The 21,288-nt window shown below is 37.9% G+C and overlaps 1 protein-coding gene and 1 pseudogene across 19 annotated transcripts in view; one reads left to right on the top strand and one right to left on the bottom strand.

Annotated features, from left to right (window-relative positions):
- ATRX (ATRX chromatin remodeler) overlaps nucleotides 1–21,288 on the top strand; it is a 284,412-nt gene that overhangs the window by 199,468 nt on the left and 63,656 nt on the right. For 18 of the 19 annotated variants that reach the window (XM_086387280.1, XM_086387277.1, XM_086387288.1 and 15 more), the window contains one exon: nucleotides 20,432–20,585. In XM_086387280.1, coding sequence (XP_086243406.1) covers nucleotides 20,432–20,585 — 154 coding nt within the window. Of the gene's footprint in view, nucleotides 1–10,315; nucleotides 11,467–20,431; nucleotides 20,586–21,288 lie in introns of those variants that run through there. The other variant, XM_086387289.1, reaches the window with a different exon arrangement.
- On the bottom strand, nucleotides 2,028–2,649 carry LOC147340663 (large ribosomal subunit protein uL16-like; annotated as a pseudogene).

The following is a 21,288-nucleotide window of genomic DNA, read 5'->3' as shown; positions in this document are numbered from 1 at the left end:
GGAATATGGTGGCACAGGAAGACGCTGTCTTTACCTACTCCCCTGAGCACACTGATCTACACCTACATAGAGTACACTTCTTCTTGAAGAAGATCTGAGGGCCCAATATGCTCATGCTACCAATCGAAGAACCACATAGAAACTAGTAGGAAAGTCAGAAACACAGTATCCATGGGACTCTCTCCTCTTTCAGGATGATCTACAGTAGAAAGATATATTGCTGAGGCATCCAAATGCAGACACACTCACTCTGGGAAACAGTGAAAAAACTTTAAAGGCACCTAGAGTATATGTAAAGGAAATCTGTTTACTAACCCTGAAGTTGCTGCCAAAATGACAGGGAACTGCTGGAGGTCTGGCTTGGGTTGGAGGCACTGATGATCACCATTGCCTGGAGTTGCCCCCCAGGACTCCTCCTGGCCTGTGACTGCTCTATCTTCAGCTGCCCCATCAAGGTAGCCTACAGCCCAGCACTCTTCAGGGATTGTTCCTGGACCATGTCCTCTCCAGCTCCAGCTATCCTTCTAAGGCAGCCTTATACACAGTACTTCGCAGGGGGCTGCCCCTGGACTGGGCCTGCTTCAGGCTCTTTAGTCCCACCACTGCAGTATTGGGCATATTGTTCCCCAGGGATTAACCCCTGTTGGTGCCCACTGCAGCCCCAGCCAGCCACAAAAGCCTTTAGGCCCAAGTGGTCTACACAGGGAATGCTCCCATACAAGGCCTCTTCAAGATTAGGACAGGTAGTTGTTTCTCTTAATTTATAGAAATGTAAAGGAAATAAAAATAATGAGATAGAGGAATGTGGTCCAAATGAAAGAACAAAATAAAACCCCAGGAAAAAATAAACCTCAGTGAAACAGACATAAGTAGTTTACCTGATAAAAGATTTGAAACTGTCCTAATGGTGCTCACCAAACTCAGGAAAAGATTGGAGGAACTCACTGAAAGCTTTAACAAAGACTTAGAAAATACAAGAAAGAATCAATCAGAGCTCAATACTGTAACTGAAATTTAAAAAGTTACACTTTATGGAATCAGAAGCAGATGAGATGACATAAAGGGACAAACAATCTGATAGATAAAATAGTAGAAATTACCCCCATAAGAATAGCAATAAGAAGGGAAGGATTTTTAAAAAATGAGAGTGTATGAGCCATCTGTGAAACATCAACCATATTCACATTATGTGGTTCCCAGAAGGAAAGAAAGTAACAAAAAACTTACTTGAGAAATAATGGTGGAAAATATCCATACCTAGGGAAGGAAACAGATACCCAGGAATAGGAAACAGAGATCCCAAATAAGATGAACCCAAAGAGACTCATACCAAGGTCCATCATATTTAAAATGGAAAAAGGTTAAGATAAAAAAGAGAATTTTAAAGACAAGAGAAAAACAGCTGATCATATATCAATCAAAGGGAACTCCCATACCAACATACATCATATTTAAAATGGCAAAAGTTTAAGATAAAAAGAGAACTTTAAAGACAAGAGAAAAACAGCTAATCATATATCCATAGAAGGGGACTCCTATAAGCCTATAAGCTGATTTTAATGCAGAAACTTTGCAGTCCAGAGGGGAGTGCCAGGATGTATTTAAAGTGCTGAAAGAATAAAAATTTATAATCAAGAATACTCTACTTAGCAAGGTTATGATTGAGGCTTGAAGGGGGCGATAAGGAGTTTTTCAGACAAGCAAACAACTCTAAAGAAGTTCATAACCAGTAAAATGGCCTGAAATATTAAAGGGTCACTGTTAAGGGTAAAGGAAAAGGTCACAACTAGAAATAAAATATATGAAAGAAAAAAAATCACTGGTGACAGAAAATATATGTTAAAGGAATTAGATCAGTCACTTTAAAAAGCTAGTATGAAAGTTCAAAGAAAAAGTAGTAAAAAGAATATCAGGTATAAGTAAATAGTTATGGGATATACAAAATAAAAAGAAATTAAATATAGCAACAAAAAATAAAACGTGACAGGCAAGTGAAAATGGAGTGCTTTTTTTTTTTTTTTTTTTTTGATTGATTGATTGACAGACTGGAAAGGAGGATTTAATGGTGGGCTTGAACAAGCAGTGGAGAACGCTAAGGCTGTTGTGATTCTGTGACCTGCCATTTGTCCAGAGGGGCATAATTAATGATGTATTTGACCCCACAGCCAAGTGGGATGAGTTGCTTTTCTGCCACCATCTGTTCAAATTCATTGACTTTAAACTTAGTAAATCCTCACCTTTTGGACAGGTGAATCTTCTGTTGGCCAGAGAACTAGAACTTGGCCCTGTGTAGGGCCTCAGTCTGTTCCTTATTCTTTAGCTTGGTGCTGATGGACATGATGACTTGACCAATGTGTACTGTGGCCACTGTGTCCTGGGGTGTTCCAAAGGCACCCTACATACCTTCTTAGAGCTTGTCAGCCTTGGCACAGGACACTGTCTTGTTGATGCAGATGTTGCAGAAGGGCGATGTGTTTGGACGTGGAAACCATCTTTGACATAGCTTTTCACCATGTACTTAGTACAAGTAGGGGCAGCCTCCAGTGGAGAACTGCTCATACTCATCTGACACTGCATGACCACAGAGTGGGAACTTTTGCCTCATGGTAACCACAAATCAAAAATAGCTACAATGGATACACAAAAAATAAAAGAATCCAAATGTGAAACTAAAGAAATCCATCAAAAAACAAGGGAAGAAACAAAGAGATTAAGACCGGAACAGAGAAGAACTGAAAACATAACCAGAAAACAAGTACAAAAATGGCAATAACTACATGCCTGCCATAATTATTTTAAATGCAGATTGACTAAATGCTTCAATCAAAAGACATAGGGTAGCTGAATGGATAAAAAAGTATGACCCATCTATATGCTGCCTGTAGCAGACTCCTCAGGTCTGAAGACACACATAAACCAAAAAAGAAGAGATTAAAAAAAAGATACTCCATCCAAATGGAAAAGTAAAGAATGCTGGGATAGTAATACTTATATCAGACAAAATAGACTTTAAAACAAAAACTATAAGAAAAGACAAGGAAGGGCATGCCTTTGTGATAATGGGGTCAATCCAACAAGAGGATATAACATTTATAATTATTCATATACCCAACATAGGAGTATGTAAATATATAAAGAAAATATTAATAGAAATAAAGGGAGAAATATACAGTAATACAGTAATAGAGGACTTTAATACTCTACTTACTTCAATGGATAGACCATCTAGACTCTAAATTGGTAAAGGACATATTCAGCAAGATGTATTTAATCAATATAGATCATTTCATTCAACAGCAGCAGAATACACATTTTTTTCAAATATACATGGAATATTTCTCAGGACAGATCACATATTATGTCAAAAAACATGCCTTAATAAATTTAAGAAGATTGGAATCATATCAAGCATCTTTTTAGATCACAGTAGTATGAAACTAGAAGTCACATAGAAGAAAACTAGAGAAAAACAGTAACATATGGAGGTTAAAAGACATGCTACTAAACAAGTAGTGGATCAACAAAGAAACCAAAGAGGAAATTAAAAAATGCATTGAGACAAATGGAAATGGAAACACAGCATTACAAAATCTATGGGATGAAGCAAAAGCAATTCTAAGAGAAAAGTTCATAGTGGTACAGGCCTACTAGAAGAAATAAGAAAAATGTCAAATAAATTATGTAAATGTACATTTAAAGGAACAAGAAAAAGGACAGGCAAAGCCCAGTGTTTGTGGAAGGAATGAAATAATGAAGATTAGAGTGGAAGGAATGGAAATTGAGACTAAAAAAGTAAAATTCAATGAAATTTAGTGTTGTTTCTTTGAAAAGATAAACAAAATCAAACATTTAGCCAGACCTATAAAAAATGAGAGCCCAAATAAAATTAGAAATGAAAAGAGAAGTTACAACTAACATCAACAAAATAAAAAGAATAATGAGAGAGTACTAAATTGTGTGGCAACAAATTAGACAACCTAGGAGAAATGGATAAATTTCTAGAATTGCACAATCTTCTAAGACTGAATCATGAAGAGATAGAAGATCTGAATATTGAACCTATAGTTGAAAAACAAAAGTCCAGGTACAGATGGTATCACAGGTGAATTTGTGGGTTTGATTGCTGGGTTGAAAAGATCCTATGAAGGAAGGCATGACAACCAACTCCAGTATTCTTGCTTGGAGAATCCCATGGACAGAGGAACCTGGTGGGCTACAGTCCATAGGGTCACAAAGAGTTAGAAGCGACTTAGAACAACAACAACAACAACAATAAATGGTAATTTTACTTTTTTTCTTTGAGGAACCTCCATTCTGTTCTCCACAGTGACTGAAACAGTTTACATTCCCACCAACAGTGCAAGAGGTGATCCTTTTCTTCCCATCGTCTCCAGCATTTACTGTTTATAGATTTTTTGATGATGACTGTTCTGACTGGTGTTAAGTTGTACCTTATTGTCATTTTGATCTGCATTTCTCTAATAATTAGCAGTGTTGAATATCTTTTCATATGTCTATTGGACACATGTATTTCTTCTTTGGGAAAATGGCTATTTATGTCTTCCACCTATTTTTTGATTGAATTGTTTGTTTTTTGATATTGAGTTCTATGAGCTATTTGTGTAGTTTGGAGATTAATCCTTTGCAAAGAGCATTGGGGTGCATGTATCTTTCTGAACTAGTTTTCTTTGGATATATCCCCAGAAGTAGGATTTGAGAGCCATCACTATGAACAAAGTTAGTGGAGGTGATGGAATTCCAGTTGAGCTATTTCAAATCCTGGAAGATGATGCTATGAAAGTGCTGCGCTCAATATGCCAGCAAATTTGGAAAACTCAGCAGTGGCCACAGGCCTGGAAAAGGTCAGTTTTCATGGCAATTCCAAAGAATGCTCAAACTACTGCACAGTTGCACTCATCTCACAACCTTGTAAAGTAATTCTTAAAATTCTCCAAGCCAGGCTTCAACAATACGTGAACCGTGAACTTCTAGATGTTCAGGCTGGTTTTAGAAAAGGCAGAGGAACCAGAGATCAAATTGCCAACATCCACTGGATCATTGAAAAAGCAAGAGAGTTCCAGAAAAACATCTATTTCTGCTTTATTGACTATGCCAGAGCCTTTGACTGTGTGGATCATAATAAACTGCGGAAAATCCTGAAAGAGATGGGAATACCAGACCACCTGACCTGCCCCTTGAGAAACCTGTATGCAGGTCAGGAAGCAACAATTAGAACTGGACATGGAACAACAGACTGGTTCCAGATAGGAAAAGGAGTACATAAAGGCTGTATATTGTCACTGTGCTTATTTAACTTATATGCAGAATACAGCATGAGAAATGCTGGGCTGGAAGAAGCACAAGCTGGAATCAAGATTGCTGGGAGAAATATCAATAACCTCAGATATGCAGATGACACCAGCCTTATGGCAGAAAGTGAAGAAGAACTAAAGAGCCTCTTGACGAAAGTGAAAAAGGAGAGTGAAAAAGTTGGCTGAAAGCTCAACATTCAGAAAACTAAGATCATGGCATCCGGTCCCATCACTTCATGGCAAGTAGATGGGAAAACAGTGGCTGACTTTATTTTTTGGGGCTCCAAAATCACTGCAGATGGTGATTGCAGCCATGAAATTAAAAGACGCTTCCTCCTTGGAAGGAAAGTTATGACCAACCTAGAGAGCATATTAAAAAGCAGAGACATTACTTTGCCAACAGAGGTCTGTCTAGTCAAGGCTATGGTTTTTCCAGTAGTCATGTATTGATTTGAGTGTTGGAATGTAAAGAAAGCTGAGCGCTGAAGAATTGATGCTTTTGAACTGTGGTGTTGGAGAAGACTCTTGAGAGTCCCTTGGAGTGCAAGGAGATCCAACCAGTCCATCGTAAAGGAGATCAGTCCTTGGTGTTCATTGGAAGGACTAATGTTGAAGCTGAAACTCCAATATTTTGGCCACCTGATGAGAAGAGATGACTCATTTGAAAAGACCCTGATTTGGGAAAGATTGAAGGCAGGAGGAGAAGTGGACGACAGAGGGTGAGATGATTAGATGGCATCGCTGACTCAATGGACATGAGTTTGGGTAAACTCCGGGAGTTGGGGATGGACAGGGAGGCCTGGCGTGCTCCAGTTCATGGGGTCGCAAAGAGTCGGACACAACTGAGCGACTGAACTGAACTGAACTGAGTGACTGACATACTGTTCTCTGTAGTTTCTGTACCAATTTACATTTCCACCTACAGTGTATAGGAGGGTTGCCTTTTCTACACACCCTCTACAGCATTCATTTTTTAATTTTTAAAAAGAAAATGTAGATTCTGTTTTTTTTAATGACTGTATATATATTGATTTATTGATTGATTTTTGGCTGTACTAGGTCTTCGTTGCTGCTCATGGTCTTTCTCTAGTTATGGTAAGCAGGGGCTACTTTCTAGTTGCAGTGTGTGGTTTTCTCATAGCAGTGGCTTCTTTTGTTGTGGAACACAGGCTCCAGTATTTTTGGCTGGCAGGCTCTAGAGCACAGGCTCACTGGTTATGGTTTATAGGCTTAGTTGCCCCATAGCATGTGCAACCCTCCTGGACCTCAAGGGATCGAGCCTGTGTGCCCTGCATTGGAAGGCTGACTCTCAACCACTGGACCATGAGGGAAGTCCTCTAGTATTTATTGTTTGTAGATTTTTTGATGCCAGCCATTCTGAGAAGTGTGGGGTGATATAAATTGTAGTTGTGATTTGCATTTCTTGAAAATGAGTGATGTTGAGCATCTTTTCACATGTTTGTGGGCCATCTGTGTATTTTCTTTAGAGAAATGTCTGCTTAGGTCTTCCACCCATTTGTTGGTTGGGTCGTTTGTTTTTTTTTATTTTGAGCTGCATGAACTACTTGTATATATTTTAAGATTAATCCTTTCTCAGTTGATTCATTTGCAAATATTTTCTCCCATTATGAGGGTTGTCTTTTCATCTTGTTTTTGGTTTCCTTTCCTATGCAAATGCTTTTATGTTTAATTAGGTCCCATTTATTTATTTTCATTACTTTAGGAGATAGAAAGAATCTTGCTATGATTTGTGTCAAAGACTCTTCTGGCTATGTTTTCTTCTAAGTTTTTAATAGTGGCTTTGCATTTAGATCTTTAATTCATTTTGTGTATGCTGTTAGGGAGTGTTCCAGTTTTATTCTTTTACACATAGCTGTTCAGATTTCCCAGCACCACTTACCGAACAGACTGTGTTTTCTCCGTGTTGTCATAGATTAGGTGACCATAGGTGCATGGATTTATTTTTGGGCTTTCTATTCTGTTCCATTGATCTATATTTCTGTTTTTGTGCTAATATGGTAATACCTTGATTACTGTAACTTTGTAGTATAGTCTAAAGTCAGGGAGCCTCATTTCTCTGGCTCTGTTTTTCTTTCATAAGATTCCTTTGTCTATTAGGGGTCTTTTGTGTCTCCATACAAATTTTGAATTATGTGAAAAATGCCATTGGTGATTTGATAGAGACTTCACTGAATCTGTAGATTGCTTTGAGTAGTATAGTATTTTCACAATATTGATTCTTCTAATCTAAGAACATTGTATATCTCTCCCATCTGTTTGTGTCGTCTTTGATTTCATCAGTGTCTTGTATTTTTTGCATACAAGTCTTTTGCCTCCTTGCTGTGGTGTGTCAGCGTGCTTAGTCACTCAGTTGTGTCTGACTCTTTGTGACGCCATGGACTGTATGTAGCCTGCCAGGCTCCTCTGTCCATAGGGATTCTTCAGGCAAGAATACTGGAGTGGGTTGTCACGCCTTCCTCCAGGGGATCTTCCCAGCCCAGGGATCGAACCCTGGTCTCCCACATTGCAGGTAGATTCTTTACCAACTGAGCCACCAGGGAAGCCTTTTGAGTCCTTAGGTATGTTTATTCCTAGGTACTTGATTCTTTTTGTTGTGATGGTAAATGGGATTGTTTCCTTAATTTCTCCTTCTCATCCTTCATTATTAGTATATAGGAATGTAAGAGATTTCTGTGTATTAATTTTGTATCCTGCAACTTTAATAACTCATTGGTTACCTCTAGTAATGTTCTGGTGGCATCTTTATGATTTTCCATGTATGTTATCTGTACACAGTGACAGTTTTACTACTTCTTTTCCAATTTGGATTCCTTTCATTTTTCTTCTCTGATTAGTATGTGTATAACTTACAAAACTATGTTGAAGAATAGGGGCAAGTATTGACACCCTCATCACCTTCTTGATCTTAGAGGAAATACTTTCAGTTTTTCACCATTGAGAATAATGTTTGTAGTGGGTTTGTCATATGTGGGCTTTATTATGTTGCAGTAGCTTCACTCTGTGCCTACTTTCTGGAGAGTTTTAATCAGAAATGAATATTAAATTTTGTCCGTAACTTTTTCTGCATCTATTCAGGTTATTATATGGTTTTTATATTTCAATTTGTTAATATAGTATATTGCATTGATTGATTTGTGTATCAAAGAATCCTTGCATCCTTGGGAAAACCCTACTTGATTGTGATGTGTGATTCTTTTAATGTGTTTGATTCTGTTGGCTAGTATTTTGTTGAGGATTTTTGCATCTATTTTTTGTGATCTTTGTCTGGTTTTGTTATCAGGTTGATGGTGGCCTCGTAGAATGAGTTTAGGAGTATTGGAGCACCTCTCTACATAAGGCAAATGCTAACAGCTATAAAAGGGGAAATCGACAGTAACATATTAATGGTGGGGAACTTTAACACCACACTTACACCAGTGGGCATATAATCCAGACAGTTTATAAGGAAACACAAGCCTTAAATGAGACAGTAGAGCATTTAGAACTTAATTGATATTTATAGGACACTCCATCAAAAAGCAGCCAAATACACTTTCTTCTCAAGTGCACACAGAACATTCTCCAGGATAGATCACATTTTGGGTCACAAATCAAGTATCAGTAAATGTATGAAAACTGAAGTTGTATCAAGCATCTTTTCCAACGACAATGCTATGAGATTAGTTATGAATTACAGGCGAAAAACTGTAAGAAAAAGAAAAAAAACAACACAAACACATGGTGGCTAAATAATATGTTACCAGCTAACCAAGATATTACTGAAGAAATCAAACAGGAAATCAGAGAATACCTAGCAACAAATGACAACAAAAACATGACAACACCAAATGTATGGGACACAGCAAAGGCAATTCTAAGAAGGACGTTTATGCACTATAATCCTACCTTAAGGAACTAGAAGAATCTCAAATGAACAACCTACTTACATGCAAAGCAATTAGATAAATAAGAACAAAAAGCCCCCAAAGTTAGTAGAAGGAAAGAAATCATAAAGAGCAGAGTGGAAATAAATGAAGAAAAAATGAAGAAAACAGTAGCAAAGATCAATAAAACTAAAGGCTGGTTCTTTGAGAAGATAAAATTGATAAACCATTAGCCAATCTCATCAAGAAAAAAAAGCAGAGGACTAAAATCAATAAAAATTAGAAATGAAAAAGGAGAAGTTATAACTGACACTGCAGAAATACAAAACATCATAAGAGACTACTGTAAGCAAATATATGCCTATAAAATTGGCAACCTGGAAGAAATGGACAAATATTTAGAAAGATACAACTTGGTCTTTCAGGACTGAACCAGGAAGAAATAGAAAATATGAAAAGACCAATCAGAACCAGGGAAATTGAAATTATGATAAAAAATCTTCCAGCAAACAGAAGTCCAGGACTAGATGGCTTCACAGGGAAGTTCTGTCAAACATTTAGAGAAGAGCTAACATCTGTCTTTCTCAAATTCTTCAAAAATTGCAAAGGGAAGAATATTCCCAATGGCATTTTTAGACTGAACTAGAACAATCCTAAAATTTGTATGGAACCAGAAATGTACTAAACAGCCAAAGCAATCTTGAGAAGAATTACAAAGCTGAAGATAACATGATTCCAGACTTAAAATTATACTACAAAGCTTTAGTAATCAAAACAATATAGTAGTAGCACAAAATCCAAGACATAGATCAATAGAACACAATAGGGAATTCAGAAAAAAACTCAACCAAGCTTCTATATCCCATTATCTATAACAAAGGGGACAGGAACATCCAGTGGGGAAAAGATAGTCTCTTGGAAAGATGTTGTTAGGACAATTGGACAGCTATCTGCAAAAGAGTGAAACTGGACCAATTTCTTATATCACATATAAAAATAAACTCAAAATGGATTATAGACTTAATAAGACCTTAAATTTTAAAATTCTTGAAAGAAAGCATAGGCAGTAGGCTCTTTGACATGGGTCTTAGAAATTTTTTTTTGGATCTGTTTCCTTAGGCAAGGGCAATGGAAGTGAAATTAAAGAAATGAGACTACATCAAAGTAAAAAAGATTTTCTACAGTGGAAGAAACCACCAACAAAATCCAAGGCAACTTACTGAATGGGAGAACATATTGCATATGATATACCCTATAAGGGGTTGATATCCACAGTATATATAGAAGTCATACAACTCAGTATCAAAAAGCAATTAAAAACTGATTAAAAACTTGCCAGAGGACCTGAAGTGATGTTTTTCCAAAGAAAAACTACAGACGGTTGACAAGAACATGGAATGACCCTCAACATCACAAATTATCAGCAGAATGCAAATCAAAAGCACAGTGAGATTCCACCACACACCTGTCAGAATGGCTGTTATCAAAATCAAGATACAACAAGTGTTGGTGAATATGTGGAGAAAAGGAAACTGTTGTGCAGTGCTGGTGGGAATGTAAATTGATGCAGCCATTATGAAAATATGAAGGTTGTTGAAAAAATTAAAAGAACTAACATTCACCACAAGATCCAGCATTTCCATTTCTGAGGAATACAAAGAGACTAAATTAAAAAATATATATGTAGCCCATGTTCACTGCAGCACTATTTGCAATAGCCAGGATATGGAAGCACATAAGTGTCTATCAGTTGATGAATGGATAAAGATGGGGTATGTGTGTGTCTGTGTGTGTGATGGGATACTATTCAGCCATAAAAAGTGAAATCTTGTCATTTTCACAACATGAATAGACCTACAGGGCAAATGAAATAAGTCAGAGAAAGAAAAAAAAATACTCTGTGATTTCACTTATATGTGGAATGTAAAAAGCAAAACTAATAAGCAAACAAAACTAAGAACATAATACTCATAGATATCTAGAGCAAACTGGTGATTTCCAGAGGGAGGTACGTCGTGAGGGTGTGGATGAAATAGGTAAAGGGAATCAAGAGGTACAAAGAGATACAAACTTCCTGCTATAAAATGAGTAATTCATATGGATTTAATGTATACCTAGGGAATATAGTCAGTAATATTATAGCAACTTTGTACTGTGATGGATGGTAACTAGTCTTATTGTAGTTATCATTTCATAATGTATAAAACATTTAATCACTGTTGTATACCTAAAAGCTAATTATAAGTCAATTAAAAGCAAAATGTCTGTAATTTATTGTATGGGTATATACTTTGTATATGATGTAATATCATGATGTTAACATTCACATAGCACATTTATTCATTCAACAAATGTTGATTGTATTCTTACTATGTGTCTGGTACTGCTCAAGAAGCTTGGTTATATCAATGTACAAAATACACTTACAGAGTTTACCATTCTATTAGTACTGTTATTTATACACATAATATTTTAATGATATCCCACCTTTATTTCTAAGATTACAATGTAGCTTTTTAAGGAATATCCTTACTGTTCTCCACAGTGGCTATACTAATTTACATTTCCACCGGCAGTATAGGAGGGTTCTTTTTCAAACCCTGTCTAACATTTATCATTTGTAGACTTTTTGATGATTCCCATTCTGACCAGTGTGAGGTGATGGAGGTTCCATAAAAAACTAAAAACATATGATCTTACAATCCCAGCTCTGCACATATATCAGGAGAAAAACCATAATTTGCAAAGATATGTGCACCTCAGTGTTCATTGTGGCACAATTTGCAATAGCCAAGACATGAAAGCAACCTAAATGTTGATAAATGGATAAAGATGTGGTATGTGTATGTGTGTGTTGTTGTTTAGTTGTTTAGTCGCTTAGTCTTCTCTGACTCTTTTGCAACTCCATGGACCATAGCCCACGAGGCTCCTCTGTCCCTGGGATTTCCATGCAAGGTAGAATACCAGAGTAGGTTGCCATTTCCTTCTCCAGGGGATCTTCCTGACCCAGGGATCAAACCTGCGTCTTCTGGATTGGCAAGCAGATTATTTACCACTGAGCCACCAGGGAATCCCATATATATGTATATAGTGGAATATTACTCAGCCATAAAAATTCATGAAATAATGCCATTTACAGCAACATGAGTGGGCCTAGAGATTATCATACTGAGTGAAGTAAGTCAGAAAGACAAATGCCATCTGATATAATTTATATCTGGAAACTAAGAAAATAAAAATAATACGAATAAACATATGCAAAACAGAAATAGACCTACAGACATATAAAACAAACTCGTGGTTACCGAAACAGAAAGGGGGGTAAATTAGGAGTTGGGGATTAACATATACTTACTGCTGCTGCTGCTAACTCGCTTCAGTCGTGTCTGACTCTGTGCGACCCCATAGCCGGCAGCCCACCAGGCTCCCCCGTCTCTGGGATTCTCCAGGCAAGAATAGTGGAGTGGGTTGCCATTTCCTTCTCCAATGCATGAAAGTGAAAAAATCAAAGTGAAGTCGCTCAGTTGTGTCCGACTCTTAGTTACCTCATGGACTGCAGCCTACCAGGCTTTTCTGTCTATGGGATTTTCCAGGCAAGAGTACTGGAGTGGGGTGCCATTGCCTTCTCCAACATATACTTACTACTATATATAAAATAGATATTTAACAGGGACCTATTGTATGGCACAGGGAACTGTACTCAATATTTTACAATAAACTATAAGGGAAAAGAATCTGAAAAAGAATATATATATATATATATATATATATATCTGAATCACTTTGCTGTACACCTGATACTAACATAGCATGGTAAATCAACTATTCTTTAATTAAAGAAAAAAAGCTAAGAAGAGTAAGGGATGAAGTGGTACCCTGAAAAGAGGATGGAGTCAGGAAAGAGATTCAGTTTTAGGAGATGGTAACAAGGTATCTCCGATTCTTTAGTTCTGGTAGTCTTTTACTTTGGGATACACTTTGAAGATGATGATGATGGCTGATTGATAGGTGAATTTATAGCCTAATTCTTTCAGTCATTCTCTAGAATCAAAAATATATGATGTATATCTAATACACTGATACGAGGAATCAAAAAATAAGCAAAGGGGCCTGGTTTTCAGGGATGCTTGGCCTGGTGGGGAATGTTCTTCACTAGACTGGCAAATATGTTGCATTTCCAATAGAACCACTGAGTTTAGTATGCATGGAAACACCTGTGCTACCAAAACAGGATGGAGAGAGTATTCTTTAAGTTGCGTTTAACAATAATCTACATTTCCAATGACTTCTCCCAATATTCATGTGTAGTAGAATTCTGGTATAAAATGAAGTTCTAAAGAAAAAAAACAACTATAGTGTATCTCGCTGCAGATATGGTGTTTAAATATATATTTGTATTGCTTCAAGAAATTAGAGTTAAAAGTTTTGCTTTCTATTTGTTTGTATTTCCTTTGTACCATACCTTGTAAGCATTTTTTTGATATCCAGGGTGGATATTTAGGAATGGCTTTGATTTATTAATTCACTGTTAATTGTCATGTATGCCTATACAATACAAAATTATAACAGAAGGAATGATTATTCTATGTCAATGATGAAATAAGAATATTCCACATGTAATATCTATTTGTAGGTTTTAATTATATATTCAGGATAATTATTAACTGGAGTATCCCATGTTTCAGGGGCCAGTTTTAATTTTTAGAGATTAAATATTGTCATTATATCCAATAGAATTAAAATTAGTATGAATCTGTTGTCTTTGCACAAAAATTTTCACCTGTGCTAAGTTTTGAGACTTCTTATTTTCTGCCACGTTTAAACCAGCTTTTTAATTTAATTGTTGACACTTTTACCATATATAAATTGCCTTTATTAAATTGGATAACCACTGCTGAAGTTGTTTGCACATCTGTCAAAATGTAAAATTCCCAAAGGCACTGATTATTTGCCAGTTGACTAATGGTAGAAAGGAATTTTAGTCAACATATGCTTGATAAGCTATGTGTCAGGAGTCTTCCAAACCACCCCCAGGTTTGGTAACTCACAGGACTTAGCAGATACTCATATTCAAAACTATGGTTTATTACAGCAAAAGGGTGTAAAGCAAAATCAGGAAAGGGAAAAGGCATATATGGATCAAAGTCCAGAGGAAAACAGGCATAATCTTCCAAGAGTCTTCTTCTAGTGGAGTCACACTGGATGTACTAATTTCTGCAGTAACATTTTATGGCAGTATGTGTGAAGTGTTGTCTACCAGAGGAGATCATTAAAAGCTAAGTACCCAAGGATTTTTAATGGGGACTGGTGACAATAGCAGTGTCTGCCTGGCTTTTAGCAAATATCAGACTCCTGAAACAAAAATAGGTATTTTTTTTCTAGAAGCGTAGGGCCAATGGTCCCTTCGTTTTCAGGGAAAATTTTACGTTAGTACAGGGGACTGTTTACCATTCAAGTTCCCAGATGATAGACAAGGGTCATTCTCTTAAGAAAGCTGTTCTAAGATGAAAGTTTTGTTGATGCTTGAAGGACAGTAAAATATACATGGAAGTTTGTCAAGAAAAGAGGGAGGAATATAGTATAAGATACTCAAGGCATAGAATCATATTAAATATGTGACACATTAGGTAGTAGTTTATTGTGGTTTAAATATAAATGCATAATGAGGTCTGTAAAAGTAATGGGAATGCCAAAGAATGTTCAAACTACTGCACAATTGCATTCATTTCACATGCTTGCAAGATAATGCTCAAAATCCTCCAAGCTAGGCTTCAACAGTATATGAACTGAGAACTTCCAGATGTACAAGCTGGATTTAGAAAAGACAGAGGAATAGAGATGAAATTGCCAACATCCTTTGGATCACAGAAGTAAGAGAATTCCAGAAAAGCATCTACTTCTGCTTCATTGACTACTCTAAAGCCTTTGACTCTGTGGATCACAACAAACTGTGGAAAATTCTTAAAGAGATGGGAATACCAGACCACCTGACCTTCCTCCTGAGAAACCTATATGCAGGTCAAGAAGCAACAGTTAGAACCAGACATGGAACAACAGATTGGTTCCTAATTGGGAAAGGAGTACATCAAGGCTGTATATTGTCACCTTGCTTATTTAACTTATATGCAGAGTACATCATGAGAAATGCCGGGCTGGATGAAGCACAAGCTGGCATCAAGATTGTTGGGAAAAATATCAATAACCTCATATTTGCAGATGACAGCACTCTTATGGCAGAAAGAGAAGAGGAACTAAAGAGCCTTTTGAAGAAGGTGAAAGAAAAGAGTGAAAAGGCTGGCTTAAAACTCAGCATTCATAAAACTAAGATCATGACATCCAGTCGCATCACTGCATGGCCAATAGATGGGGAAGCAGTGGAAAGAGTGACAGATTTTATTCTCTTGGGTTCCAAGATCACTGCAGATGGTGACTGCAGCCATGAAATTAAGACACTTCTTGGAAGAAAACCTGTGACAAACTTAGCTTATTAAAGGGCAAAGACATTACTTTGCCAACAAAGGTCTGTATAGTTAAAGCTATGGTTTTTCCATTAGTCATGTATGAATGTGAGAGCCTCTTGATGAAGGCGAAAGAGGAGAGTGAAAAAGTTGGCTTAAGACTCAACATTCAGAAAACAAAGATCATGGCATCCGGTCCCATCTCTTCATGGGAAATAGATGGGGAAACAGTGGAAACAGTGTCAGACTTTATTTTTCGGGGCTCCAAAATCACTGCAGATGGTGACTGCAGCCATGAAATTAAAAGACGCTTACTCCTTGGAACGAAAGTTATGACCAACCTAGATAGCATATTGAAAAGCAGAGACATTACTTTGCAAACAAAGGTCCACCTAGTCAAGGCTATGGTTTTTCCTGTGGTCATGTATGGATGTGAGAATTGGACTGTGAAGAAGGCTGAGCGCCGAAGAATTGATGCTTCTGAACTGTGGTGTTGGAGAAGACTCTTGAGAGTCCCTTGGACTGCAAGGAGATCCAACCAGTCCATTCTGAAGGAGATCAGCCCTGGGTGTTCTTTGGAAGGAATGATGCTAAAGCTGAAACTCCAGTACTTTGGCCACCTCATGCGAAGAGTTGACTCATTGGAAAAGACTCTGATGCTGGGAGGGATTGGGGGCAGGAGGAGAAGGGGACGACAGAGGATGAGATGGCTGGATGGCATCACTGACTCGATGGACGTGAGTCTGAGTGAACTCCAGGAGTTGGTGACGGACACAGAGGCCTGACGTGCTGTGATTCATGGGGTTGCAAAGAGTTGGACACGACTAAGCAACTGAACTGAACTGAATTTGCTGTTGATGGGCATAGCTGTGTTCCCTCCCTGTTGTTTGGCCTGAGGCCAAACTGTTGACTCCTGCCTCCACTCACAGGCAAGCCTGGCTCAGTTTCCCACTGGCCTGTAAAGTCAAATTCCCTGGGGGTTCTTGGTCCCTTTGCAAGATCTCCAGGTTGGGAAATCTCTTGTGGGTCGTAGAACTTTGTTAATAGTGGGAGAATTTCTTTGGTATAATTGTTCTGAAGTTTGTGTGTCCTTTGCTCGGAGTTGTATGGTGGGGCTAGTGGCGACCTCCTCCTAGAGGGCTTAGCCACATGCTGCGTGACTCTGGTCTGCTGCATCCAGAGCCCCTGTCCCTACAGCAGGCCACTGTTGACCCGTGCCTACACAGGAGACACTCAAAGGCAGGTCTTACTCAGTCTCTGAGGGACCTCTGGGTCCTGGTGCACTCGAGGTTTTGTTTGAGCCCTTCAAGCATCTCTGGCGTCTGTGGGGTCTGATTCGAAACGTGATTTCACCTCTCCTACCATCTTGTTGGGGCTTCTCCTTTCTGCTTGGATGTGGGGTATCTTTTTTTTGGTGGGGTCCGACATTCTCCTGTCATTGATTGTTCAGCACTGAACTGCAGTTTTGGAGTTCTTGCAGAAAAAGATGAGCACCTATCCTTCTACTCTGCCATCTTGCTATCAGCCAACTGGAAAAGGTCGGTTTTCATTCCAGTCCCAAAGAAAGGCAATGTGAAAGTATGTTCAGACTACTGCACAATTGCCCTCATCTCACACACTAGCAAAGTAATGCTCAAAATTCTCCAAGTGAAGCTTCAACAGTACGTGAACCTAGAACTTCCAGATGTTCAAGCTAGATTTAGAAGAGGCAGAGGAACCAGAGATCAAATTGCCAACATCCACTCGATCATAGAAAAGGTAAAGGAGTTCCAGAAAAACATCTATTTCTGCTTTATTGACTACACCAAAGCCTTTGACTCTGTGGATAAGAACAAACTGTGGAAAATTCTTAAAGAGATGGGAATATTGACCTTACCTGCCTCCTATGAAATCTGTATGCTGGCCAAGAAGCAGCAGTTAGAAACATGGAACAACAGACTGTTTCCAAATTGGGAAAGGAGTACATCAAGGGTGTATATTGTTACCTTGCTTATTTAACTTATATGCAGAATACATCATGCAAAATGCTGTGGATGAAGTACAAGCTGGAATCAAGATTGCCCGCAGAAATATCAATAACCTCAGATGTGCAGATGACGCCACCCTTATGGTAGAAACCAAAGAGGAACTGAAGAGCCTCTTGAAAGTGAAAGAGGAGAGTAGAACAAGGTGGCTTAAAATTCAACATTAAAAAAACGAAGATCATGCCTTCTGGTCCCATCACTTCATGGCAAATAGGGAAACAATGGAAACAGTGACAGACTGTTTTCTTGGGCTCCAAAATTACTGCAGATGGTGACTGCAGCCGTGAAATTAAAAGATGCTTGCTCCTTGGAAGGAAAGCTATGCCAAATGTAGACAGCATGTTAAAAAGCAGAGACATTACTTTGCCAACCAAGGTCTGTCTAGTCAAAGCTATGGTCCTTCCTGTAGTCATTTATGGATATGAGAGTTGGAGCATAAAGAAAGTTGAGTGCTGAAGAATTGATGCTTTTGAACTGTGGTGTTGGAGAAGCCTCTTGAGAGTCCCTTGGACTGCAAGGGGATCAAACCAGTCAATCCTAAAGGAAATCAGCCCTGAATATTCATTGGAAGGACTAATGCTGAACCTGAAGCTCCAATACTTTGGCCACCTGATATGAAGAACTGTATCCCTGGAAAAGTTCCTGATGCTGAGAAAGATTGAAGGTGGGAGAAGGGGATGACAGAGGACAAGATGTTTGGATAGCATCACCAACTTGATGGACATAAGTTTGAGCAAGCTCCAGGAGTTGGTGATGGACAGGATAGCCTGGCATGCTGCAGTCCATGGTGTCACAAAGAGTTGGACATGACTAAGCGAGTGAACTGACTGAATTGAACCCAGGCTACCAACGATTCTCACATATTCCAGCTATATTATAAGTGACATGACAGTAAAAAGTTATAGAATGCCTGAAGAAACAATCAACGTTAGGAAAAGTTAGCAACAAAAATTATTAGTTAACCTGACAAAGTTAACACAAAAATCAAACAGCATGATCAGAATGTCAAGAACCTGAGATAGTAAACAATTTATAAAGTAGGAATGTTTAATGTGATATTTTATAAATCATTAGCATAACTTTATACCAGAAAATTTTAAACTTATATGAGATATATACATTCTAGAAAAATAGAATACCAACTGGTTTAATGCAGTTATTTCATAGTATCCAAAAAATGAAAAAGAAACTAAATGTCTGTGATCAGGAGAACTAAAAAATTACAGTATAGTGATGTAGTAGAATACCATATATGGCAGAATTATTGAATCAGTCTCACTTTGAATGGAAAATGAAAACTATATTCAGTGAAAAAATATATTCAGTATAAAAGTATGTATCTGTTCAGTTCAGTCGCTCAGTTGTGTCTGATTCTTTTCGACCCCATAGTCTGCAGCACGCCAGGCCTCCCTGTCTATCACCAGCTCCAAGAGTTTACTCAAACTCATGTCGGTCAAGTCGGTGATGCCATCTAACCATCTCATCCTCTGTCATCCCCTTCTCTTCCTGCCTTCAATCTTTCCCAGCATCAGGAAAGTATCTTTTCCAGTGAGTCAGTTCTTCACATCAGGTGGCCAAAGTACAACTATACATATATAATTATACATATGTTCCATTTACATGTAGTTTAAAAACATGAAATATAATATACAGTTCGGTGATGTACGTTAGTGAAAATTTAAAAACATACACATAAAAAGTAAATATAAAATTTAGGGTTTTATTTATCTCTCAGAAAGAAGGGTGGGAAATAAGAGAAGAGCTGTATTATGCTTCAACTGCATCAGAAGCAGATTTAACAAGTTTTAAAATTTGACAAAGATGCAATGTGTGAACACTGTTATTCTTTATTATATGTATACTTTTCTGAATATGTAGAATACTTTATAACAATACAAAAATTTAAAGTACTTTGCATTAAATGGCATCTGAGAAGGCACAGAAATATGTTAAACCTGTACATTCTGTATTTGAAACTTAACTGTGTATCTTTCATAGGTATTTTGTTACTTGCTTCTCATACCTTTTTATAGTCAACGTTTATGGGGAAAATAAGAGCAAAATAATGTTTTCCTCTTTTTTTAAAGAGCAACATGATTTAACATGAGATGATGATGCTGGGAAGAATCTTTGTTTGAGTTTTCCAGAATTCTAGTACAGTGAAAGTTTTCCTGCCCCTAAGATCTTTTCTCTCTTGATCTCTGAGTCAGTCTCTCTTTCCTTCTCTCCCTCTCTCTTTGGGTCTCTCCGTCTTTTTCTCCTGGTCCCTGTCTGTTAGGGTGTGCTTTGGGATTATACTGTCTCAGGGCCTGGGGAACTTAATTTCTTTGGGTCTCTGTCTTTCTGAACCCCTCCCCCCACCCCAAATTCTGTTTCTCATACTTGCACTTTCTCAAGGTCTGTCTCTTGCTTACTCTGTATTTGGAGGCCCTCCCCCATGTCTGTGTGCATATGTGTGTGTTTTTATGTTCCTTTGTATATGTCTGATTCTCTGTCTCTCTATTTCCTTTTCCTGGAGTCCTCTGTGCCTCACCTCCCCCACCTCTTGTCTTTCTCTTGGAGTGTAGAGCTCTTTATTTCCTATGGTTGTCTTTTTTCCTCTCTCTCCCTACCAGTCTCTTTCTTTCTCAGTCTCTCCCTGAGTTGGTTGGTCTATATCTGTTTCTCTTAATCTCTTTCTTAATCCCACTCTGGAGTCTTTCAGTTTCTTCTCTTATTTGCCTACTTATTTATGTTTCATTTATTTTGTTTAGGTAAAGCTACTTCCTCTTCTAATCCAAGCAGTCCAGCTCCAGACTGGTACAAAGATTTTGTTACAGATGCTGATGCTGAGGTTTTAGAGCATTCTGGAAAAATGGTACTTCTCTTTGAAATTCTTCGAATGGCAGAGGAAATTGGGGATAAAGTGTAAGTTCTTTCCTATTTCCTATTTTTATTAAACAAATTTTTGATAACCTTTTTATTGTTTCAACTACTTAAATCTGTTTTGTTTTCTTCCTTTTTAAAGATGTAATTTCTTGGTTAGTGTAGTGACAACTATCTTCCTTCTAAGCCACTATTTCTGAGTGCATAGTCTGGATGTTCCTTCAGTGCCATTTTCCCCTTCTGCCTGTAGAATCTTGAACTTATTTCCTTGAGCCAAGTCTCTACTTGGTATCTGTATTTCATCATTTTCAGAATCATTTTTCAATCCATGCAGTGTGGTTTCTACACTGTTACTTAACTAAGATTTCCCCCTCCAAAGTCACTTTGTTGTTTTTATTGTTTAGTTGCTAAGTTGTGTCTGATTCTTTTGCGCCCCCATAGACTATAACCACCTGGCTCCTCTGTCCATGGGATTTCCCAGGCAAGAATACTGGAGTGCATTGCCATTTCCTTCTCCAGTGGATTGTCCCCACCCAGGGATCTAACCTGCATCTCCTGCATTGGCAGGCGGATTCCTTATTGCTGCGCCACCAGGGAAGCCCCCTAATGTCACCTATTGACCTTCTAATTTCCAAATCTAGTGGATACTTCTCAGACTTTATTTTACCCCTTTTTGACTACTCTCTATAATTTCTCCTTTGTTTTTTGTTCCTGTTTTTTTTTTACTCCTAGCATTTGTGCCCTA

Source organism: Bos grunniens, chromosome X, assembly GCF_055505025.1.
Source record: "Bos grunniens cultivar Pamir isolate PY7600 chromosome X, Bosgru_T2T1.0, whole genome shotgun sequence".
NCBI lineage: Eukaryota > Metazoa > Chordata > Mammalia > Artiodactyla > Bovidae > Bos > Bos grunniens.
This window is presented reverse-complemented; position numbering and strand designations above follow the sequence as displayed.